The sequence below is a fragment of the Ornithorhynchus anatinus genome, chromosome 15 (genome assembly GCF_004115215.2).
Source record: "Ornithorhynchus anatinus isolate Pmale09 chromosome 15, mOrnAna1.pri.v4, whole genome shotgun sequence".
Classification (NCBI taxonomy): Eukaryota; Metazoa; Chordata; class Mammalia; order Monotremata; family Ornithorhynchidae; genus Ornithorhynchus; species Ornithorhynchus anatinus.
Window position 1 is genome coordinate 16,889,076 of NC_041742.1, and position 21,050 is coordinate 16,910,125.

At 55.4% G+C, this 21,050-nt stretch overlaps 1 protein-coding gene across 1 annotated transcript in view; it reads left to right on the forward strand.

Annotated features, from left to right (window-relative positions):
• Positions 1-11,763: 11,763 nt before the first annotated feature.
• The window catches only part of MAP3K15 (mitogen-activated protein kinase kinase kinase 15), a 55,422-nt gene continuing 46,135 nt past the window's right edge, over positions 11,764-21,050 (forward strand). Inside the window, exons 1-3 of the mRNA XM_029079580.1 lie at positions 11,764-11,826; positions 12,202-12,445; positions 17,683-17,822. Coding sequence (XP_028935413.1) covers positions 11,764-11,826; positions 12,202-12,445; positions 17,683-17,822 — 447 coding nt within the window. The remainder of the gene's footprint in view (positions 11,827-12,201; positions 12,446-17,682; positions 17,823-21,050) is intronic.

Below are 21,050 nucleotides of genomic sequence, written 5' to 3' on the forward strand. Positions count from 1 at the left end.
GGGTGAGCCCGCCGGAATGCCTACTCTCTTCATTCTTTTCCCTACCAAGGAGTGGACTTGCTGATGTCCAACAAAACTTCTCAAGCGTCTCGTCAAAAATCTCTCAACGTTCAGCGTGGAATCGGCCAGCATCGATGGAGACTGTTGGCTTCATTTTATAAGGTTGTATTTTAGGAGTCTTAAAGTACCGTGCGTTGTAAAGGAGATGATTAAAACGAGATTTTGTGAAAATATTTTTGTGTGAAGCGTTCATGGTCCAAGAAGAGTGATTTCTCGGAGGACGAGCTCTCTATCTTCATTCTCCATTTTATTCTTATCAGATGAAGTATTTTTAAAAGGACGTGGGCTTTCACCCCCTCATTTTGTTTTTTTTAAGTGAACATGAATGATTCATTAAAACCTGTGGATGTGAAATTCCAGTTTTGGAAATGTCCATTTTATATTCACTGATAAACATAAAATGATGGTGAGCTATACAGTCTTTTTTAAGTGGAAATTATTAAACATTGTTATTTGAAGCACTGTGTAAAGTCACTTTTATTGCACCTAGTAACGGGAGTGAAAAAGTGCATGCAATTTTTTTCCTCAGGCACAGAGGAACCACCCGCTACCCCCCTCAGATTTATGCCTTCAGGCACCAAGTTCAGGGATTTGTGTTTGTTCTTTCCTTTTGGGAACCAGTTTCTTTAAAAACTCAATGTAGACAGTTTGTTTCTTAATGTTGCAACCTTCATCCTCCACCGCTCCCGTCCCACCCCCCTCAACTGCCTCTTTGAAAAAAAAAAATTATAGGTATTTAGGACCAGTAAATGTGCTTAAAAATTACTCTGGGTTGCAGTCAATCAGTGGTATTGAATCAACTCTTACTGTGTTCAGAGCCCCACGCTGAGAATTTGGAGAGTACCATGAAATTAGAGCTTCCTCACCAGCAGGAGCGACAAGGCAGTAAAATAAATTTCAAGTCAGAGAAAGTAATAGACTGTAGAAGTACAAAATATTACGGAGGAGTTGTGGGGAGTTAAGTGCTTAGGTGGCATGAAGGTGGGCAGTTGCAGGCTCTATCATTTCATTCTCTTATCTGCCCTCCCCTCTGAGTCGATAATGATAATCAGCCCATCCCGAGTCCTTATGTAAATTCTCTTCAATTTCTCCTCTCTAATTTTCATATCTGCCCCCGTCCAGGTAGACCGTAAGCCTCTGGTGGGCAGGGATCACATCTACCAACTCTTATGTTGTAATTTCCTGAGCGCCTAGTACAGTGCTCCTCACTTACTAAGGACGTAGTAAATGCCTCTGGCAAATCCACCAAGATTTGGTTTGTTTTTCTGTGTTCTGTTCGGGGCTGGATTCATTGTGGTACACATTTGCCCCAGATTTTCAGCCGAGACGATATTAACTGGTCAAGGCCCTTCTCCTCTGAGGTGTGTGATTGTGGAGGGGCGGGGTGAGCAGAGGGGATCACTTGCAGCCTGGGGGTTCGGAGTTAACCTCGTTGAGGGCAGTTTCGGGACGCCAGGGTTCGGTGTGATGGCTGGAAGTCCCATGACGGCCCCGATAGCCACCTCCGAGCCCAAGGACAGCAGAGGTAAGGCGGAGGACATTTTGGTGCATGATTTTGAGGCTGGGCTTTCACAATTTCCATCCTTTTATCCCCCCATTTGAGCCTGAATTTTACAAAAACAATCCTCCAAACCTGAAATGCTTTCTTTTTCGCAAAGTCTTCATGCACAGTGGAAGGAATGAAGCGAAGCAGCAGGGCCTAGTGGATGGAGCCCGGGCCTGGGAGCCAGAAGGAATTGGGTTCTAATCCCGGTTCTGCCACTAGTCTGCTGGGTGACCTGGGGCAAGTCGCCTCTCTGTGCTTCAGTTCCCTCATCTGTAAAATGGAGATTAAGACTCTGAGCCCTACATGGTACAGGGACTGTGTCCAACCCCTTTAGCTTGTATCTACCCCAGCGCTTAGTAAAGTGCTTGAGACATAGTAAGCCCTTAACAAATCCCACAATTATCATTAGCATTCCCCATTGGAACTTGGACCCCGAGCAACCGGAAGCAGCTCTAGCTCTGTCCTGACGGAGGAGCCGAGGCACAAGTTGACTGGCTGGTGTTTCCCTTGGCTGGGGCTCTTGGGAGTCGGATGATGGGGAGAAAAGGAAAGGAAATCCTAGAGGCCACCTGCTCCCCGGGGAACCCGCTATCTACTTCCTCAGGCCTCCGGTGCCCTCTGGCAACTCCAACGCCAGCCGATCCATCGGTTGGGTTTACTGAGTACCTGTTGTGCGCACACCACTGCCCTGAGCACTTGACAGAGAACAACAGAGTAAGCAGACACTATCCGTGTCCTCAAGGAGCTTTCCCTCTAAGGGCACCAGCCCCGACAGCGCTCTGTCCATCAGTGTTCTCTCAGGAGTCCTCTGGCAAGGCACAGATTAATCCAGACCGAAACATTTGGATTTGATTTTTTTCAGCAGAAGTCAAGTTCCCTGTGGGATGAAGTTGGCTTCGCGAAAGCAGTGACTCGGGAGTGAGTCGGAACCATCTCCAGGTCAACAGGTTTACACAGAGTGTGCAGAATTCCATCGCTGAGGTTAGTTATTGACAGGGAAAAGGAATTCTTGTTAAAAATGCCTTGGTGAAATCTGGATTACGTTACCAGTAGCTTCCGACTTTGGTGGGAGTTTGTGGAAAGGAGTCAGTGAGTCTGGTACGGTGTTTGACACACTTAATAAATATCATCCTAGTGAATTTCTCCACTGGAGAAAAAGTGCTTTCTAATTTTTCAGATAAGGGTCATGGGTTTTAATCCCCGCTCCGCCACTTACCTGCTGTGTGACCTTGGGTGAGTCCCTTTGTGTCTCTGAGCCTCAGTTCCCTCATCTGTAAAATGGGGATCGAGACTGTAAGCCCCACGTGGGACAGGGACTCTGTCCAACCCAATTGGCTTGTATCTACCCCAGCGCTTAGTAGAGTGCCTGGCACATAGCACTTAACAAATGCCATTATTATTATTATTATTATTAAAAGGTTAAAATGTAACCTTATGACCTTTGGTCAGAGCAATAAGCTATCGCTCAATCAGTGGCATTTATTAAGTACTACGAGAACTGCACTAAGATCTTGGAAGAGTACAGTAAAACAGAGTTGGTAGACATGTTCCCTGCCCACAAAGAGCTTACGGTCTAGAGGGGAAGACACCCATGAAAGGAAATGATTGACAGGTAAGTATTGTGAGGCTGAGGGTGCGGTGAATACTGAATGTCCAAAATATAAGGATCCACATGCAATGTCCCTGTGTTGAGAAGTCACAGAAAAAGCTATGGGCGGATAGGCATTCCTTACAGGTAAAGCCTAATGGAAGGCCAGGAGGAAGCAGTGGTTATTAATAATAATAATTGTGGTATTTATTAAACACTTACTGTGTGCCAGGTACTGTACTAAGTGCTGTGGTGGAGACAAGCGAATAGGGTTAGACCCAATCCCTGTCCCACGTGGGGCTCCAAGTCTCAATCCCCATTTTTACAGATGAGGGAACTCCGGCCCAGAGAAGTGAAGCGACTTGGCCAAGGTCACACAGCAGACAAGTGGCAGAGCCGGGTTTAGAACCTCTCGACCTTCTGACTCCCAGGCTTGTATTCTCTCCACTATGTCAGCCTGATTTTCAGGACTGCCCAAAAAAGGGTCAGGTAATGCCGTGTACCAGAATGTTTGAGTTCTGTGAAGACATGGGGAATTGTCTTCCATTCTCTTGAATTAACAATAATAATAATAATAGTGGTGGTGTTACTTACCAAGCATTGTGCTAAGCACTGAGCTAGGTACAAGATAAATCGGGCCTAGTTCCTGTCCGATGGGAGGCTCACAGTCTACATAAGAGGGAGAAGAGGTTTGAAGTCCTTATTTTACTAATGAAGAACTAAGCTAGAGAAGCAACGTGGCTTAGTGGGAAAAGCCCGGACTTGGGAGTCAGAGGTTGTGGGTTCTAATTCCGTCTCTGCCACTTCTCTACTGTGTGACCTTGGACAAGCCACTTCACTTCTGTGAGCCACAGTCACCTCATCTGTAAAATGGGGATTAAGACTGTGAGCCCACGTGGGACAATCTCATCACCTTGTATCTCCCCCAGCGCGTAGAACGATGTTGGCACATAGTAAGCACTTAACAAGTGTCATTATTATTATCATTATTATTAAATCACAGAGGTGTTAAGTGCCTTAGGAAATATGATACAACTTTAAAGGGCTGACTCCCAGGACTGTGCCCTTTCCACTAGGCCACACTGCTTCTCTCACACACTAATATACTGTCCTATTTTTGAAGCATCTTCTCTTCCTGAGGGGTTAAAAAATATCTTCCTGTTGCAGAAGCGAAACAGTGTGGCCGAACAGAAAGAACACGGGCCTGAGAGGCTCCTGCCCCTTGAATTCTGTCCCATCTTGGGCAAGTCACTTGACTTTTGTGCTTCAGTTTCCTTACCTGTAAAATGGTGATTCAGTAACTGCTCTCTATTCCCTTTAGACCTTGAGCCCCAGATATGGCACAAATATTATTATTATTACCAAATCTACTGCCAATTCTTCTACGGTTTAAAATCTAATAAATCTCGAGGTTTAATTTTGGGAATTGTTAAATGCTTACTAGGTCAAGCTACAAGAGGGAAAACCGTTATTCCGGTTAAAACTCTTCATTTTAAATTGACTATTCGGGGCCTGCAGCCCCATCTTTAAATTCTCATTTCACGTTTGGCCAATGGCCCTTGTTCACAAGCGACCTTGTTGTAATTGAGATGGCGTTTTCCAAAGGCTCGGCCTGGCTGAGCCTGGGGAAAGCAGAGCAGTGGGCAAAGGCGGCGGGCGGCCTCTCCCTCTCCCGCCCCCATGCAATACTCGTGCTGCCGCCGCGCGGCCGCCAGAGGGCGCCCTCCTCAGCACTGTCGCGGGGTGTTGGGGGGCCGCGCGTCCACCAGAGGGCGCCCTCAGCGCGCACACGGGGCCGAGAGGACGCCGCGGGGTGCTAGGTGGCCACAGGCCCGGCAGAGGGCACCCTCCTCAGCGCTGTCACGGGGTGTAAGGTGGGCGCGCGTCCGCCAGAGGACGCCCTCCTCTACATTGTCGAGGGGGTGTTAGGTGGCCGTGTGTCCACCAGAGGGCGCCCTCCGCGCCGTTGCAGGATGTTAGGTGGCCGCGCGTCCGCCAGAGGACGGCCTCCTCAGCGCTGTCGCGGGATTCATTCATTCATTCAATAGTATTTATTGAGCGCCTACTACGTGCAGAGCGCTGTACTAAGCGCTTGGAATGTACAAATCGGTAACAGATAGAGACAGTCCCTGCCCGTTGACGGGCTTACAGTCTAAACGGGGGAGACAGACGGACGAAAACAATAGCAATAAATAGAATCAAGGGGATGAACATCTCATTAAAACCATAGCAAATACATAGAATCAAGGTGATGTACATCTCATTAACAAAATAAATAGGCTAATGAAAATATATACAGTTGAGCGGACGAATACAGTACTGAGGGGAGGGGAAGGGAGAAGAGAGGAACAGAGGGAAAGGGGGGAAAAGAGGGCTTAGCTGAGGGGAGGTGAAGGGGGGGGTAGAGAGGGAGCAGAGGGAAAAGGGGGAGCTCAGTCTGGGAAGGCCTCTTGGAGGAGGTGAGCTCTAAGTAGGGTTTTGTAGAGGGGAAGAGAATTAGTGTGGCGGAGGTGAGGAGGGAGGGCGTTCCGGGACCGCGGTAGGATGTGACCCAGGGGTCGACGGTGGGATAGTCGAGAACGGGGGACGGTGAGGAGGTGGGCGGCAGGCGAGCAGAGAGTACGGGGTGGGCAGTGGAAAGAGAGAAGGGAGGAGAGGTAGGAGGGGGCAAGGTGATGGAGAGCCTCGAAGCCTAGAGTGAGAAGTTTTTGTTTCATGCGGAGGTCAATAGGCAACCACTGGAGGTTTTTAAGAAGGGGAGTGACATGCCCAGAGCGTTTCTGCAGGAAGATGAGCCGGGCAGTGGAGTGAAGAATTAGACTGGAGCGGGGAGAGACAGGAGGAAGGGAGATCAGAGAGAAGTAGACTGGAGTGGGGAGAGACAGGAGGAAGGGAGATCAGAGAGAAGGCTGACACAATAATCTAGCTGGGACATTATGAGAGCCTGTAACATCGGGCCGTTTGGGTGGAGAGGAAAGGGCGGATCTTGGTGATATTATAAAGGTGAGACCGGCAGGTTTTGGTGACGGATCGGATGTGTGGGGTGAACGAGAGAGCCGAGTCAAAGATGACACCGAGGTTGTGGGCCTGAGAGACAGGAAGGATGGTCGTATCATCCACGGAGATAGGGAAGTCAGGAAGAGGACAGGGCTTGGGAGGGAAGATGAGGAGCTCAGTTTTGGCCATGTTGAGTTTTAGGTGGCGGGCAGACATCCAGGTAGAGACATCTTGGAGGCAGGAGGAGATACGAGCCCGAAGGGAGGGGGAGAGGACAGGGGCAGAGATGTACATCTGTGTGTCTTCTGCATAGAGATGATAGTTGAAACCATGAGAGCGGATGAGTTCACCAAGGGAGTGAGTGTATATGGAGAACAGAAGAGGGCCAAGAACTGACCCTTGAGGAACCCCAACAGTTAGAGGATGGGAGGGGGAGGAGGAGCCCGCGAAGGAGACCGAGAATGACCGGCCAGAGAGATAAGAGAAAAACCGGGAGAGGACGGAGTCCGTGAAGCCAAGGTGAGATAAGGTATGGAGGAGAAGGGGATGGTCGACAGTGTCAAAGGCAGCTGAGCGGTCAAGGAGGATTAGGATAGAGTAGGAGCCATTGGATTTGGCAAAAAGGAGGTCACGGGTGACCTTAGAGAGAGCAGTCTCGGTATAGTGGAGGGGACGGAAGCCAGATCGGAGGGGGTCCAGGAGAGAATGAGAGTTAAGGAATTCTAAGCATCGATTGTAAATGACTCGTTCTAGGAGCTTGGAAAGGAAGGGTAGTAGGGAGATAGGGCGATAACTGGAAGGGGAAGTGGGGTCGAGAGAGGGTTTTTTAGGATGGGGGAGACATGGGCATGTTTGAAGGCAGAGGGGAAGAAGCCATTGGAGAGTGAGCGGTTAAAGATAGAAGTTAAGGAGGGGAGGAGGGCAGGGGAGATGGTTTTTATAAGGTGAGTGGGAATGGGGTCCGAGGCGCAGGTGGAGGGGGTGGCACTTGCGAGGAGGGAGATCTCCTCTGAGGATACTGCAGGGAAGGATGGGAAAGTAGGGGAGAGGGTGGGGGGAGGAGGCAAGAGGGGGAGGGGTGACTTTGGGGAGCTCAGACCTGATTGTGTTAATTTTCGTGATGAAGTAGGTGGCTAGATCACTGGGGGTGAAGGATTGGGGAGGGGGAGGAACAGGGGGCCTATGGAGAGAGTTAAAGGTCCGGAACAATTGGCGGGGGTGACGGGCATGGGTGTCGTTGAGGGAAGAAACGAAGTTTTGCCTGGCGGAGGAGAGGGCAGAGTTAAGGCAGGAAAGGATAAATTTGAAATGGATAAGGTTGGCTTGGTGCTTGGACCTTCTCCAGCAGCGCTCGGCAGCTCGAGCATAGGAGCGTAGAAGGTGGACGGAGGCGCTGACCCAGGGCTGTGGGTTACTGGAGCGAGAGAGGCGGAGGGAAAGGGGGGCGAGAGAGTTGAGATGAGTAGAGAGGGTGGAGTTGAGAGCGGCGACCTGATCATCGAGAGTGGGAAGAGAGGATGGGGGGCAAGGTGGGGAGAGATGCTTTTGGAGAGATGGATGGGATCAAGAGAGCGGAGGTCTCTGTGGGGGAGTAGTATAGATTTGCAGGGGGAGGGAGTGTGAGAGATGAGGCAGGTGAGAAAGTTATGGTCTGAAAGAGGGATTTCAGAGTTGGTGAGGGGGAAGATACGTTAGGTGGCCGCGCGTCCGCCAGAGGGCGCCCTCCACAGCACTGTAGCGGAGTGTGAGGTGGCCGCGCGTCCGCTAAAGGACGCCCTCCTCAGCGCTGTCGCGGGATGTTAGCTGTCCGCGCGTCCGCCAGAGGGCGCCCTCCTCAGCGCGCACACTAGAGTTGTCATGAGACCGGCAGAGGGCGCCCTCCTCAGTGCCGTTGCGGGATGTGGGGAGGCCGCGCGTCCACCAGAGGGCGCCTTCAGCGCGCACACGGGGCCGAGAGCACGCTGCAAACTGCTAGGTGGTCATGAGACCGCCAGAGGGCGCCCTCAGCGCTGCCGCGGGATGTTAGGAGGCCGCGCGTCCGCCAGAGGGTGCCCTCAACGCTGTCGCGGGGTGTTAGGTGGCCGCGCGTCCGCCAGAGGGCGGCCGCCTCAGCGCTGTTGCTGGATGTTAGGTGGCCGCGCGAAGGCCAGAGGGCGCCCTCCTCAACGCTGTCGCGGAGTGTTCCACGGCCGCGGGTCCGCCAGAGGGCGCCCTCAGCGCGCACACGGGAGTTGTCATGAGACCGGCAGAGGGTGGCCTCCTCAGCGCCGTTGCGGGATGTTAGGAGGCCGCGCGTCCACCAGAGGGCGCCCTCAGCGCGCACACGGGGCCGAGACCATGCTGCAAACTGCTAAGTGGTTATGAGACCGCCAGAGGGCGTCCTCAGCGCTGTTGCTGGATGTTAGGGGGCCGCGTGTCCGCCAGAGGGCGCCCTCCTCAGCGCTGTTGCTGGATGTTACGTGGCCGAGCGTCCGCCAGAGGGCGCCCTCTTCAGCGCTGTCACGGGATGTTAGGTGGCCGTGCGTCCGCCAGAGGACGCCCTCCTCAGCGCTGTCGTGGGGTGTTAGGTGGCCGCGCGTCCGCCAGAGGGCGCCCTCAGCGCGCACACGGGTCCGAGACCACGCTGCAAACTGCTAGGTGGTCATGAGATCGCCAGAGGGCGCCCTCAGCGCTGTCGCGGGTTGTTAGGTGGCCGCGCGTCCGCCAGAGGGCGCCCTCCTCCACACTGTCGCGGGGATGTTAGGTGACTGCCCGTGCGCCAGAGGACGCCCTCAGCGCTATCGAGGGATGTTAGGTGGCCCTCTGGCGGACGCGTGGCCACCTAACATCCCGCCACAACGCTGAGGCGGGCGCCCTCTGGCGGACACGCGGCCACCTAACACCCCGCGACAGCGCTGAGGAGGACGCCCTCTAGAGGACGCGCAACTACTTAACACCACAGGACAGCGCTGAGGCCGCCCTCTGGCGGACGTGTGGCCACCTAACACCGCTACAGAGCTGAAGAGGGCGCCTTTTGGCGGACGCGAGGCCACCTCGCAGCTCGCAGCAGTCTCCTCCGTGTACGCGCTGAAGAGGGCGCCCTCTGGCGGACGCTCGGCCACTAACACCCCGCGACAGCGCTAAGGAGGGCGCCCTCTGGCGAACGCTCGGCCACCTAACACCCCGCGACAGCGCTAAGGAGGGCGCCCTCTGCCGGTCTCATGACCACCTAGCAGTTCGCCCCCGTGTGCGCGCTGAGGAGGGCGCCCTCTGGCGGACATACGGCCATCTAACACCCCGTAACAACGCTGAGGAGGGTGCCCTCTGGCGGACGTGCGGCCACCGAACAACGCGCTACAGCGCTGAGTAGGGCGCCCTCTGCCGGTCTCATGACCACGCAGTAGTTCGGGGCGTTCTCCCGGCCCCGTGTGCGCTCTGAGGAAGGCGCCCTCTGCCGGTCCCGTGGCCACCTAACACCCCGAAACATCGCTGAGGCGGGCGCCCCCTCCCGGTCCCGTGGCCACCTAGCGGCTCGCGGTGTCCTCTCGGCCCCTCGTGCGCTCTGAGGGCGCCCTCTGGCGGACGCGCAGCCACCTACCATCCTGCAACGGCGCTGAGGAGGGCGCCCTCTGACGGACGGCGCGGCCACCTAACACCCTGCGACAGCGCTGAGGGTGCCCTCTGGCGGTCTCATGACCACCTAGCTGTTCGCGGCGTACTCTCAGCCCTTGTTGTGCGTTGAGGAGGGCGCCCTCTGGCGGACGCGTGGCCACCTAACACCCCGCGACAGCACTGAGGAGGGCGCCCTCTGGCGGTCTCATGACCACCTAGCACCTCGCGGCGTCCTCTCGGCCCCGTCTGCGCGCTGAAGAGGGCGCCCTCTGGTGGACACGCGGCCACCTAACATCCCGCGACAAAGCTGAGGCCGCCCTCTGGCGGACGCGCGGCCACCTAACACCCTGCGACAAGGCTGAGGAGGGCGCCCTCTGGCGGTCCCCTGGCCACCTAGCACCTCGCGGCATCCTCTCGGCCCCGACTGCGCGCTGAGGAGGGCGCCCTCTGGCGGACGCGCGGTCACCTAACACCCTGCGACAACGCGGAGGAGGGCGCCCTCTGGCGGTCCCCTGGCCACCTAGCACTAAACAGCGTCCTCTCGGCCCCGTCTGCGCGGTAAGGAGGGCGCCCTCTGGCGGACACGCGGTCACCTAACACCCTGCGACAACGCTGAGGAGGGCGCCCTCTGGCGGTCCCCTGGCCACCTAGCACTAAACAGCGTCCTCTCGGCCCCGTCTGCGCGGTAAGGAGGGCGCCCTCTGGCGGACACGCGGTCACCTAACACCCTGCGACAACGCTGAGGAGGGCGCCCTCTGGCGGTCCCCTGGCCACCTAGCACTAAGCAGCGTCCTCTCGGCCCCGTCTGCGCGGTAAGGAGGGCGCCCTCTCGCGGACACCTGGTCACCTAACACCCTGCGACAACGCTGAGGAGGGCGCCCTCTGGCGGTCCCCTGGCCACCTAGCACTAAGCAGCGTCCTCTCGGCCCCGTCTGCGCGGTAAGGAGGGCGCCCTCTCGCGGACACGCGGCCACCTAACACTCCGCGACAGCGGAGAAGAGGGCGCCCTCTGGCGGACACGCGGCCACCTAACATCCCGCGACAAAGCTGAGGCCGCCCTCTGGCGGACGCGCGGCCACCTAACACCCTGCGACAACGCTGAGGAGGGCGCCCTCTGGCGGTCCCCTGGCCACCTAGCACTAAGCAGCGTCCTCTCGGCCCAGTCTGCGCGGTAAGGAGGGCGCCCTCTCGCGGACACGCGGCCACCTAACACTCCGCGACAGCGGAGAAGAGGGCGCCCTCTGGCGGACGCGCGGCCACCTAACATTCCGCGACCAAGCTAAGGAGGGCGCCCTCTGGTGGTCTCATGGCCACCTAGCACTCCGCGGGGTGCTCTCGGCCCCGTGTGCGCGCAGAGGAGGGCGTCCTCTGGCGGGCACGAGGCCACCTAACAAACAACCCGCGACGGCGCTGGGGAGGGCGCCCTCTGGCGGACGCGCGGCCACCTAACACCCCGCGACCAAGCTAAGGAGGGCGCCCTCTGGCGGGCGAGCGGCCACCGAACGCCCCACGACAAAGCGGTGTCAGGCGGCCGCGCGTCCGGCAGAGGGCGCCGTCCCGAGCGCGCAGACGGGGCCGAGAGGACGCCTGGAGCCGTGAGGCGTCCGGGGGTCCGGCAGAGGGCGCCGTCGTGGGAGAGCGTCGGGGTGTGGGGGTGGGAGCGTCCGGCAGAGGGCGCCGTCCTGAGCGCGCAGACGGGGCCGAGAGGACGCCTGGAGCCGTGAGGCGCCCGGGGGTCCGGCAGAGGGCGCCGTCGTGGGAGAGCGGCGGGGTGTGGGGGTGGGAGCGTCCGGCAGAGGGCGCTGGGGGGCGCCGTCCTGGGCGCGCTCCCGAGGCCGGGCGGGTCCCTCGGGCCCCTCCCTCACAGACCCCGACCCGCCACACACCCACACACACCCCCCCACCACCCACAGACGCCAGACAGACCGACTGAGCGCCCGCCCGCCCGTCCGTCCGTCCGTCCGCCCGTCCTCCTGGGGCCATGGAGCGCGGGGCCGCCAGCGCGGGGCAGCCGGCGGAGAAACGGGCCAACACACCCACTGGGGCGCCGCAGCCTCCTCCTCCCCAGCCTCCTCCTCCCCAGCCTCCTCCTCCCCAGCCTCCTCCTCCCCAGCCTCCTCCCCCTCAGCCTCCTCCTCAGCTTCGGTGTCCTCAAGCTCAGCCTCCTCCTCAGCGTCTTCGGCCTCCGCCTTCTCAGCTTCAGGCTCCCAGTCCTCCTCGGCCTCAGTTTCCTCAGCCTGCAGCTCCTCGGGCTCCACCTGCTCCGCCTGCTCCACCTCAGCCTCCCTCTCCGCCTCAGGTCGCTCAGCCTCCGTCTCCCCAGCCTCCCCCTGCGCCTCAATCCTCTCAGCCTCCTGCCCCGGAGCCCGAGCTCCCCGCTCCCGCTCCCGCTCCCGCCCCCGCCCCCGCCCCCGCCGAGGCTCCCCCGTCCCCCGCGTGTGGCGGGCGGGAGGGCTCCTGGGAGGCGGCGGCGTGGGCGGGCGAGGGGCGCGGGCTGCGGGCGGTGTACGTACTGAACGAGGGGGCGGGGGCGGGGCCGGGGGCGGGGGCGCTGCCCTGTGTGCTGCGGGCCTGCCGGGCCCAGGGCGCGCGTCTCCGCACCGTCCGCTTCGGGGACCTCGACTACGGACACGCCGCTGTACTGGACGCCGTCTACGACGCAGGTGACCGCCCCCTCCAGGAGCAGGAGGAGCAGGAGGAGCAGGAGGAAGGGCTCGGTGAGGCCCTCAGGCCGGGACGAGCAGGGCCCCCTGCGAAGCGCCGGCGCGGGGACCCACTCATCGGGTGGTCCCGCCTCCGCCTCCCTCCTCCTTCCTCCCTCCTCCGTCCTCCCTCCTCCCTCCTCCGTGGCCCGAGGACCTAATCCTGACCATGATAATAACGTCGGTGTTGGTGGGTGAAGCGCTTACTCTGTGCGGAGCGCCGTTGGAAGCGCCGGGGGACCTACCGGGCCAGCAGGCCGGCCCACGTGGGGCTCCCGGCCTTCGGCCCCCTCCCACGGTTGAGGTCACCGAGGCCCGGCCAAGTCACCCAGCCGACCAGGGGCAGAGCCGGCATTCGAACCCGGGACCCGGGACCCGGGACCCGGGACCACGGACCACTGTCAGGCCCGCGCTCCGTCCACCGAGCCACGCCGAGGCCCGGGGAAGGGACCGGCCTCTGTCCGCTCGGACACGCCGCTTCAAGTCGCGACCGTCGCGACGAGGACGCCGGCCCTTAAGCGCCGACTGTGGGCCAAGCGCCGTCCCCAGCGCTGGCGGGGGCGATGCGAGGTGATGAGGCGGTCCCCGCCCTGGGGCTCCCGGCCTTCATCCCCCTTGAGGGGACACGTGAGGGAACTGAGGCCCAGAGAAGTGAAGTGACTTGGCCACAGTCACACAGCCGAGTGGCGGAGGGGGGAATTAGAACCCACGACCTCCCACTCCCAAGCCCGGGCTCTTTGCCCCGAGCCACGCTGTCGTAGTGATAGCGGTGCTAGCGACTGAATATATGAAGCACCTTGGGTGTACTGAGCGTTGGGAAGAAATAGACGGGGGCCCGTTGTGGGCAGGGATTGTCTCTGGCCGAACTGTACTTTCCAAGCGCGGAGTACGGCGCTCTGCGCCCCGTAGGCGCTCAGTAAATCCGATGGATTGAGTCACCGTCCCTTAAAGGGCATTGCTGCTTCCTCTCGCCTTAGTGTTTATGGCTCTCTCGGATCCCTACTGCTTTAGTGAAGTGACTCCCTCCGGGTCACACAGCTGACAAGCGGCAGAGCCGGGATTAGAACCCACCACCTGTCGCTCCCAAGCCCGGGCTTTTCCCACTAAACCACGCTGCTTTTCCACAGAGGGAAAGCGAAAGGTGCCAGGGGGTGCTCAGCGCACAGTAAGTGCCCAGTCAGTACGATGGAATGGATTTGCCGCCATCGGCCTCGTTCTGAAGACAGATAAAATCGGGTACTTGGAGGCGTCGGATGTCACCGGGGACTGGCGGCAGCCAATGCATCCGTCCCATTTTTTGGTTTCATATTTTGTTTTTGCTCGTCCCCTCCGCCCTCCCGTTTTGATTTTCGTCTTCAGCGCTGGCTGAGGAAATGGATGAGCGCACACAGGTGTGGACTGTGGTCGAGATCTTGGGAGATGGTCTGTTCTGAGCCCTCAGATTGCACCTGTTCTCCTTACTAGCTCTTTTGCAGCCTGCCCCGCCAAAAACCACAACAACAGCAATCACACTCCGGTACCCCATCGCACCTCCCCAACGTGTCTTCTGGGTGACCCTGGGTAGGCCACTTCACTTCTCTGGGCCTCAGTGACCCCATCTGGAAAATGGGAATCAAGACTGTGAGCCCCACGTGGGACAAACTGAGTACTTTGTATCTACCCCAGCGCTTAGACCAGTGCTTGGCACATAGTAAGTGCTCAACAAGTACCACAGTTATCGTTATTATTATGTCTTGAGGGTGGGAGGCAGCGTGGCTTAATGGAAAGAGCACGGGTTTGGGAACCAGAAGACGTGGGTTCTAATCCTGGCTCTGCCATTTGTCTGCTGGGTGACCTTGGGCAAGCCACTTCACTTCTCTGGGCCTCAGTGACCCCCATCTGGAAAATGGGGATTAAGACTGTGAGCCCCACGTGGGACTTTCTACCTACCCCAGCCCTTAGAACAGTGCTTGGCACATAGTAAGTGCTTAACAAATAACATAATTATTATTATTATTATTATTATTATTATGTCTTGAGGCTGGGATATCATTTTCCCCTCTTAACCATTGGTGTCTGAGCTGAACAAGAAGCCAGAAAAGGGGCTCGAGTGTCTTCACAGACACTTGGGCAAGTGAAGCCAGAGAGTGTCAATCTAGTGTGCCCCTCTAGTGCCATCGGACCCAAATAGGCTCTCTTGGTCTGTATTTCTCACTCAACCCCAATGCCTTCCTTCCTTCCGTCATTCATTCATTCATTCCTTTATTCGGTCATATTTATTGAGCCCTTACTGTGTGCAGAATACTGTAATGATGATAAATATATTTAAGAGCTTACTATGTGCCAACCACTGTTCTAAGTGTTGGGGTAGATACACAGTAGTCAGGTTGTCCCACGTGGGGCTCACAGTCTTCATCCCCCTTTTACAGATGAGGGAACTGAAGCACAGAGAAGTGACGTGGTCACACAGCAGACAAGTGGCGGAGGCCAATACAAAGCCCCATGCGGGACATTGACTGGGTCCAACCTGATCATCTTGTATCTACACCTTAGAACGCCTGTCACACAACCATTTAACAAATTATATATATATATATATATATATATATATGTGTATATGTTTGTGTTTGTGTGGAGAGAGAACAATTTTCATTATTCCCATCTCTGTTTTCATCCTCACACATACCGATGCTCAAATTCATCCATTTCCTCACGCTTTACAGCATTTTTACCATTTCAAATGAGTTTTTGCTGCTATCCTGCGGTTCTGTCTTTCCTAAGTGCGCTACCGATGGAGGAGGGGTAGACAGGCGGGCCAAAGCCCCGTTTCCAGGCTCTCTTTAGTAGGAGCTCCGTTTTCACACGACTCCAGGAGGAGCTCAGTAGACCGCTCTTTTGTGGACCTATCATTTGTTCGGGCAGTTTTTTACAGGCCCCCCCCACTGGCAGCCCCCGAGCCAAGTTGTTTGACCACCGGTGGGATTGATGGCGCCTTCCGTCAGCTAAACAATAGGCGCAGCAATGACGGAGTGTACTTATTTGTCTCACTGGTCAGTTGTGTAGAACAGTGGGTGCAGAACAGTCTGCTGAGTGCTTCGGAGAGGATTATAGAGGCGGAAGACAATCCCCATCTTTAAGGAGGTTAAAGATGTCTGGTAGGGGGAGACACGGATGACATAATTTAGGGAGGGAGGAGGAATGGATATGTAGAGGACTAGCGCTTAAAAAAGGTGTGTAAAGTGCATGTGTGTGTGTGTGTGTGTGTGTGTGTGTGTGTGTGTGTGTGTGTGAACCCAAGTGCCTAGGGCGCAGAAATGCTGAGGAGGTAGTTGGGGGGTGGAGGTGAGTTAGAGGATATTTTAAGCCAAAGGAGCAGGGACCTCAGGAGCACAAGAGTTTGGTGATGAGCCTAGAGTCCGTGGCCCCGGCCAAATGACGAAGGATTTCAGGTTGCTTTTATGAGGACAACTTGTCTATTTACTTGAGCCGGTTGGTTTTTTTAATGGTATTTGTTTAGAGCTTACTACGTGTCACGCTGTTCTAAGCGCCGGTGTAGGCGCAAGATAGGCTGGACGCAGCCCCTGTCTCACACGGGGCTCACGGCTTTAGTAGGAGGGAGAACGGATGTTGCATTCATTCATTCAGTCGTATTTACTGAGCGCTCACTGTGTGCAGAGCCCTGTACTAGAGGCTTGGAAAGTACCATTCAGCAGCAGAGCGAGACAGTCGCCCTGTTACGGTCGAGGAGACGGAGGCACAGAGAAGTGAAGCGACTTGCCCAACATCCCGCAGCGAGCAGTTGGCCGGGGCGGAATTAGAACTCGCGTCCTCTGATTGCCAGGCCCTGGCTCGGTTGGAATGATTGCTGCCTGCATTGAGATCTTGCCCTTAAAAATGGGGGAAAGCCTTTTTGACCGTTCTAATTTCTTAATAAATGAGGAAAGGAAATGGCATTCGTATTTGAAATCCGAACCCGGCATTTCCAAGTAGCGTGGCCTAGGGAAAAGAGCCTGGGCGTGGGAGTCAGAGGACCAAGGTTCTAAAGTGTGGCTTAGTGGAAAGAGCAGGGCTTGGGAGTCAGAGGTCGTGGGCTCTAATCCTGGCTCCGCCTCTTGTCTGCTGTGTGACCTTGGGCAAGTCACTTAACTTCTCTGTGCCTCAGTTACCTCATCTGTAAAAATAGGGATTAAAAAATATGAGCCCCACGTGGGACAATCTGATTACACTGTATCTACCCCAGGGCTTAGAACGGTGCTCAGCACATAGTGCTTAACAAATACCGTTCTTATTATTATTATTAATGCCAGTTCTACCTACTGGGTGAACTTGATCAGGTCACCTAACTTCTCTGTGCTTCAGTTTCCCCATCTCTAAAATGGGGATATAGTACCCGTTCTCCCCCCTCCTTAGACTCTGACCCCCATGTGGCACAGGGACCGTGTCTGATGTGATTATCTTTTATCTACTCCAGCTCATGGTGCAGTGCTTGGCGCATCGTAAGGCTTAAGACTGTAAGCTCCTTGTGGGCAGGGAATGTGTCTGTAATACTGTTAGAGTGAACTTTGCCAAGCGCTTAGTACAGTGCTCCGCACCCAGTAAACCCTCTGTAAATACGACCGGCCAACTGGTTTAACCAGGACCCCAATTATCATTATCATCATTATTAGCCTGACTTCATTCAATTCATTCGTTCAGTTGTATTTATCGAGCTTTCTTACTACGTGCAGCGCACTGTCCTAAGCACTGGGGAGAGTACAGTACAACAATAAACAGACGCATTCCCTGCCCACACCGAGCTTGAATTCAGCCTCACCTCATTGTCCATCGCTCACCGCCTGGCGTGCGGGCCACTACCTGGTGGACGACCCCCGTGCTCTCCCCGTGCTTAGAAGCAGTGTGACTTAGTGGAAGGAGGCCAAGTTTGGGAGTCGGAGATCGTGGGTTCTAATCCCGGCTCTGCCATTTGTCAGCTGGGTGACTTTGGGCAAGTCACTTCACTTCTCTGAGCCTCGGTTACCTCATCTGTAAAAAGAGGATTAAGACCTTGAGCCTCCGTGGGACAACCTGATCACCTCGTATCTACCCCAGCACTTAGAAGAGTGCTTGGCACATAGTAGGTGCTCAACAAATACCATCATCATCATCTCTCTTTCTCTCTCTCTCTCCTACTCTGCCCCCCCCCCCCCCCGCCCCGCCTTTTGTGGCCTTCCAATTTCCAGACGTGGCCGTGGTGGACATGAGTGATATCTCCAGGCAGCCGTCGCTCTTCTACCACCTTGGGGTCCGGGAGAGCTTCGACATGGCCAATAACATCATCCTCTACCACGACACCGATGCCGAGACCGCCCTGACTCTGAAGGTGAGACCCATACACGCTCTGCGACGCCTCGGCTCCTTCCCGTGGGGCCGCAGGGCACCAGCTTCTCCCGGCCCACCTGGACCATCAGCCCGGATGGTGCCCTGCGTGGGGAAAGGAGGATCATTCTCCTAGACTGGGACACAATGACTGGGAAAACCATGGTTCAGGGACCGGTGGTTCAAGGGGATTGAGCGGGTTAGGGAGAGGTGGCTTGAAGGTACCACCATGCCCGGTATGTTTCATGACAAGATCCTCCGTTGTCATCGTTTCCACCACCACCAGAATGCTCTTTACCCACACCCCTGGTTGCTATTTGTATTAAATACCCACGGTGAAGGTTCAGAAAAATAACAGCCCAACGAGACGGGAGCTGGGCAACGCCACGGCTTCCTGCGCGCACCCACATCCCATGCTCCCTCCACGCAATCCGTTCACGCCAACCTGTGGGGTGCGTTCTACCCAGAACCAACCCACGTTGGGGTCGGAACGTACCGTAATGCTTCACAAACTCGTGTCATGGTAGACGTGGGAGTGAAAGAGCCACTTGAGCCAGCTCTTCCTTTCTCTTCAAGATGATTTATTTTGGTTTTTTATGATGCTTATTAAGCACTTACTATGTTTCAGGTGCTGTACTAAGCTCTGGGGTAGAAACAAGCTAATCAGGTGGGTCCATGACCCACATGGGACTCACAGTCTCAATCCCCATTTCACAGATGAGGGAACTGAGGCCTAGAGAGGTGAAGGCCACCCAGCAGACAAGTGGCAGAGCCGGAACTAGAACCCAAGTGTTTCTGACTCCCAAGCCCATGGTCTGTTCACTAGGCCATGCTGTTTCTCACGCTGCTTGGCCTTAGAAGAGGGCACTGGGTGTGTGCATCCCCTGCCCAGATATCACCATATCTGGGCTCGGGGCGGTTTGGAATATTCGGCCTGCCCAGAGCAAACGGCCTGGATTTGCTCGTCCAGCCTCTGGCCCTCTCCCGCTCGCCTCAAATTCGTCCAAGAAATGGCCGTTGATGGCTGACACTTGGGAAACCTCTGGACCTTCCGAGACGATTCCACCAGAACCTCCCCTTGCTAATTCGCTCGCCCCGGGCTGTAAGAGGCGAAACGGATTTAGCGGGTAACTGCCACGACATGTGGGAACTCGAAACGGGACCGTTACGCCTATTGGACGTCTTACCCTTTTTTAGTAGCCTCTCATAGGACTGGCCATTTTTATGGTTTGCATTGCTCCGTGGCTGGTCCTTTTTGAACAGCTACTGAAAAGTCTAGGAAATGACAACCTGTCCGACCTGATAAACTTGGGTCTCTTCCAGACTTTAGTACAGTTTGTGGCCCATAATTTACACTTAAATACCACAGTCAGGAATTATAATTGTAATTATAATTGTTGTTATTATTATTATTGTGGCAAGTTGCTCTAATCTCTACTTTAGCAGGCTCTTTCTTAAAATCTGAGGTGTTTAACTGCTCACAAGGTTACATATTTTTCCTTTGTTGGCTGGAATATGAGTGAGCATCTTGAAGAGATGCTTGCTCCATTGGCTCCGGAGAAGGATTTTTAGAAGGATTTCACAGGTCGTGCCTTTTTATGGGCCACGGTTCACTCGTTTCTGTCTTAGCGTGGGTTTTCATGGCAGTTTTACCTAGGATTCCTTCATTCCTTCATTGATATTTATTGAGCCCTTACTGTGTGCAGAGCACTGTACTAAGCACTTGAAGTGTACAGTTCAGCAACCGAGACAATCCCTGCCCAACGTCGGGCTCGCAATCTTAAAAGGGGAGGCAGACAGCAAAACAAAACAAGTAGTCAGACATCAATACCATCAAAATAGATAAATAGAATCATAGATGTGTACACATCATTGATAAAATAGAGTAAGAAATAATATATACCAATATACACAAGTGCTGTGGGGAGGGGAAGGGAGTAGAACAGAGGGATGGAGTAGGGGAATAGGGAGGGGCAGAGAGAAAGGGAGGACTCAGTCTGGGAAGGCCTCCTGGAGGAGGTGAGCTCTCAGTAAGGCTTTGAAGAGGGAAAGGGAGTTAGTTGGGCGGAGGGGAGGAGGGAGGGCATTCCGGGACAGCGGTGGGACGTGGGCCGGGGGGTCGACGGCGGGACAGATGCGAACGGGGGACCGTGAGGAGGTGAGCGGTGGCAGAGGAGCGGAGTGTACGGCGTGGGCTGGAGAAGGAGAGAAGGGAGGTGAGGTAGGAGGGGTCAAGGGGATGGACAGCTTTGAAGCCAAGAGTGAGGAGTTTTTGCTTCACGTGAAGGTTAGTGGGCAACCACGGAGATTTTTGAGGATGTGGTCAGGGACTTAGTGGATCTGAGTGGTTGGCCTCAGGGTATCATGGGATCAAAGGAGCTGCTTGTACACGTGTGTGCAACACAGCACTGATGAATGTGACAGCGTGGCCTCTCGGCTAATGTGCGGTCTCACAAGAACTCCACTCTGCACGTCCTTGGTCCATTTGGTCCATTTCCCAAGAGGCCGCTTTATTCAGTTTCTTTCTTCTATAGAAGCACTGTAACTTAGTGGCTAGAGCCCGGGCCTGGGAGTCAGAAGGTCATGGTGTCTAATCCCGGCTCTGACACGTGCCTGCCGTGTGACCTCGGGCAAGTTGCTACACTTCTCTGGGCCTCAGTTCCCTCATCTGTAAAATGGGGATTAAGACTATGAGCCCTAGGTGGAACAGCCTGACTACCTTGTATCTACCCCAGCACTTAGCATATAGTAAGTACTTAACAAGTGCCATAATTATTATTTTATTATTATAAGTGGACCGTGGAAAGTGATGTAACTTTGACTCACTTGCAGGTGTTTAGGATTTTTAATAATGATAATAATAATGACATGCGTTAAGCGCTTACTATTTGCCGAGCACTGTATTAAGCGCTGGGATGGATATAAAGAAATCAGGTTGGATGGAGCCCCCTGTTCCACACGGAGCTCATCGTCTTAATCTGAGGTCCGGAGAAGTGAAGCGATTTGCCCAAAGTCACACAGCAGACAAGGGGCAGAGCAGGGATTAGAACCCAGGTCCTTCTGACTCCCAGGCCCATGCTCTATCCACTAGGCCACACTAACTCAGTTTCATGACTGCTGTATTCTCCACTCTTCTTCGCCCTGCCCTTCTTGTTCTGAAAGCAAGGCCCAGAGAAGAAAAATGAGGGCCGCGTGATAGACGGGAAACGGGAACAAAATCCCTCTAACGTGT